Source organism: Prionailurus viverrinus, chromosome A2 (genome assembly GCF_022837055.1).
Source record: "Prionailurus viverrinus isolate Anna chromosome A2, UM_Priviv_1.0, whole genome shotgun sequence".
NCBI classification, from domain to species: Eukaryota; Metazoa; Chordata; class Mammalia; order Carnivora; family Felidae; genus Prionailurus; species Prionailurus viverrinus.
The window spans coordinates 92,602,023-92,603,641 of NC_062562.1; the positions used below are offsets into that span (position 1 = coordinate 92,602,023).

General features: G+C 40.0%; 1 protein-coding gene across 1 annotated transcript; it reads right to left on the reverse strand.

Annotated features, from left to right (window-relative positions):
* Positions 1-473: 473 nt before the first annotated feature.
* Positions 474-803, reverse strand: LOC125160814 (60S ribosomal protein L35a-like). The gene has a single exon (XM_047850182.1). The coding sequence runs from the start codon at positions 801-803 to the stop codon at positions 474-476; it is 330 nt and encodes a 109-aa protein (XP_047706138.1).
* Positions 804-1,619: the final 816 nt, after the last annotated feature.

Here is a 1,619-nt window from a genome sequence, read left to right on the forward strand (position 1 = left end):
TGCCCATATATGCTTGTAATTGTATATTTAGTGTGCATTTGCATAATCACATAATGGGATCTATATGATTCATGCTTTCCTGGGCATAATGTGGATGCACAAATTATCAGTTCAAAATTAGAGTTGCTTATAAAGGTATCACAGAGACATTTTGGGTTTTTTTCAGGAAATGATGTGTAGGAAGTAAATTTAAAAAAAAAGCTTTTTTGTTTTTGATGTTTATTTTTGAGAGAGAGAGAGAGAGAATGCGAGGGGGGTAGGGGCAGAGAGAGAGGGAGACGCAGAATCTGAAACAGGCTCCAAGCTCTGAGCTGTCAGCACAGAGTCCGACTTGGGGCTTGAAGTCACAAACCACGAGATCATGACGTGAGCCGAAGTTGGACGCTTAACTGACTGAGCCATCCGGATACCCCAAAGCAAACTGTTTTTAATAAGAGCAGATCTACACATTTATTTATTTACTCTTCAGTAAGTTAAATCCTTGAAGGATACAGCATCACATGGATTCTGTGGCCAATGTCTTTAGCAGGAAAGTTGCTTCGGAAATTGGCATGAACCATGCCACTGTTTCCATGAGCATGAATTACTTTTCCCCAGATTACTCCAGTTTCATTTGGTTTGCCACTAGGAGTCACTGTGTTGTTCTTTGCTTTGTACACATAAGCACATCTCTTGCCTAGGTAGAATTCGGTTTCATCTAGAGCATAAATACCTTCAATTTTAAGAATAAAATTGCTCCTTCTGGTTCTGGAGGCCCTCTTATAGCCAGCAAAAATGGCCTTGAACCACAGCCTTCTGGACATATTTGTTGTTTTAAGACTCTTGTTCCCAGAAGGCCTCCACAGGCTCCAAGATGACGGAAAGAGAAAGGCTAAAAATATACACACACAATATATGTGTGTGTATATTTTTAAAATTTTACTTTTGAGAGAGAGAGAGCATGAGAGTGAGCACATACGTGAACAGGGGAGGAGCAGAAAGAGAGAGGGAGACAGAGAATCCAAAGCAGGCTCTTTGCTCTCAGTGCAAAGTGCTATGTAGGGCTCAAACTCATGAACCATGAGATCATGACCTGAGCCGAAGCTCAACTAACTGAGCCACCCAGGTGCTTCCCCCCAATTTTTAAAAATTTTAAATCAAATTAAATTAAATTTAAGTTAAGTTAATCTTTCTTAAAGTTCGGCAAAGTGACTGTTTGAAAAGACATCAGATCTGGCTTACACAGGTTCTGGCTTTGTTCTTTGAAATCCTGCTTTTAAAAGTACACTGGTAGTATATTTTTTATATCAGGGAAGGGTTTACTCTTGAAGAGGTGGTGTGAGCAGGTCAGATTAGCTATTGTTCTGAGCCAGGTTGTATGCCTAGGGCCCCTCACTCATAATATTTTTGATTGAATCAGATTCCAATCAGTCTAATCCCCAAATTAATTTAATTAAAAAATGAAGTCAAGATAGTGGTCTTAGGACCATATCCTGGGGCAACATTGTGCATACTGGCCTTAAATTCATAGACATATACAACTTCTAGCTAGTGCTGCAGGTGACTGGAGACAATTTTCTGGCATCATATGCTGTAGACAGCAGGCTCTAGACAAAATCTATTTGGGGCACTGTCCATCT

Excerpts from the sequence above, each read along its gene's own strand:
- LOC125160814 (XM_047850182.1), bottom strand. The coding sequence starts at position 803 with ATGTCCAGAAGGCTGTGGTTCAAGGCCATTTTTGCTGGCTATAAGAGG.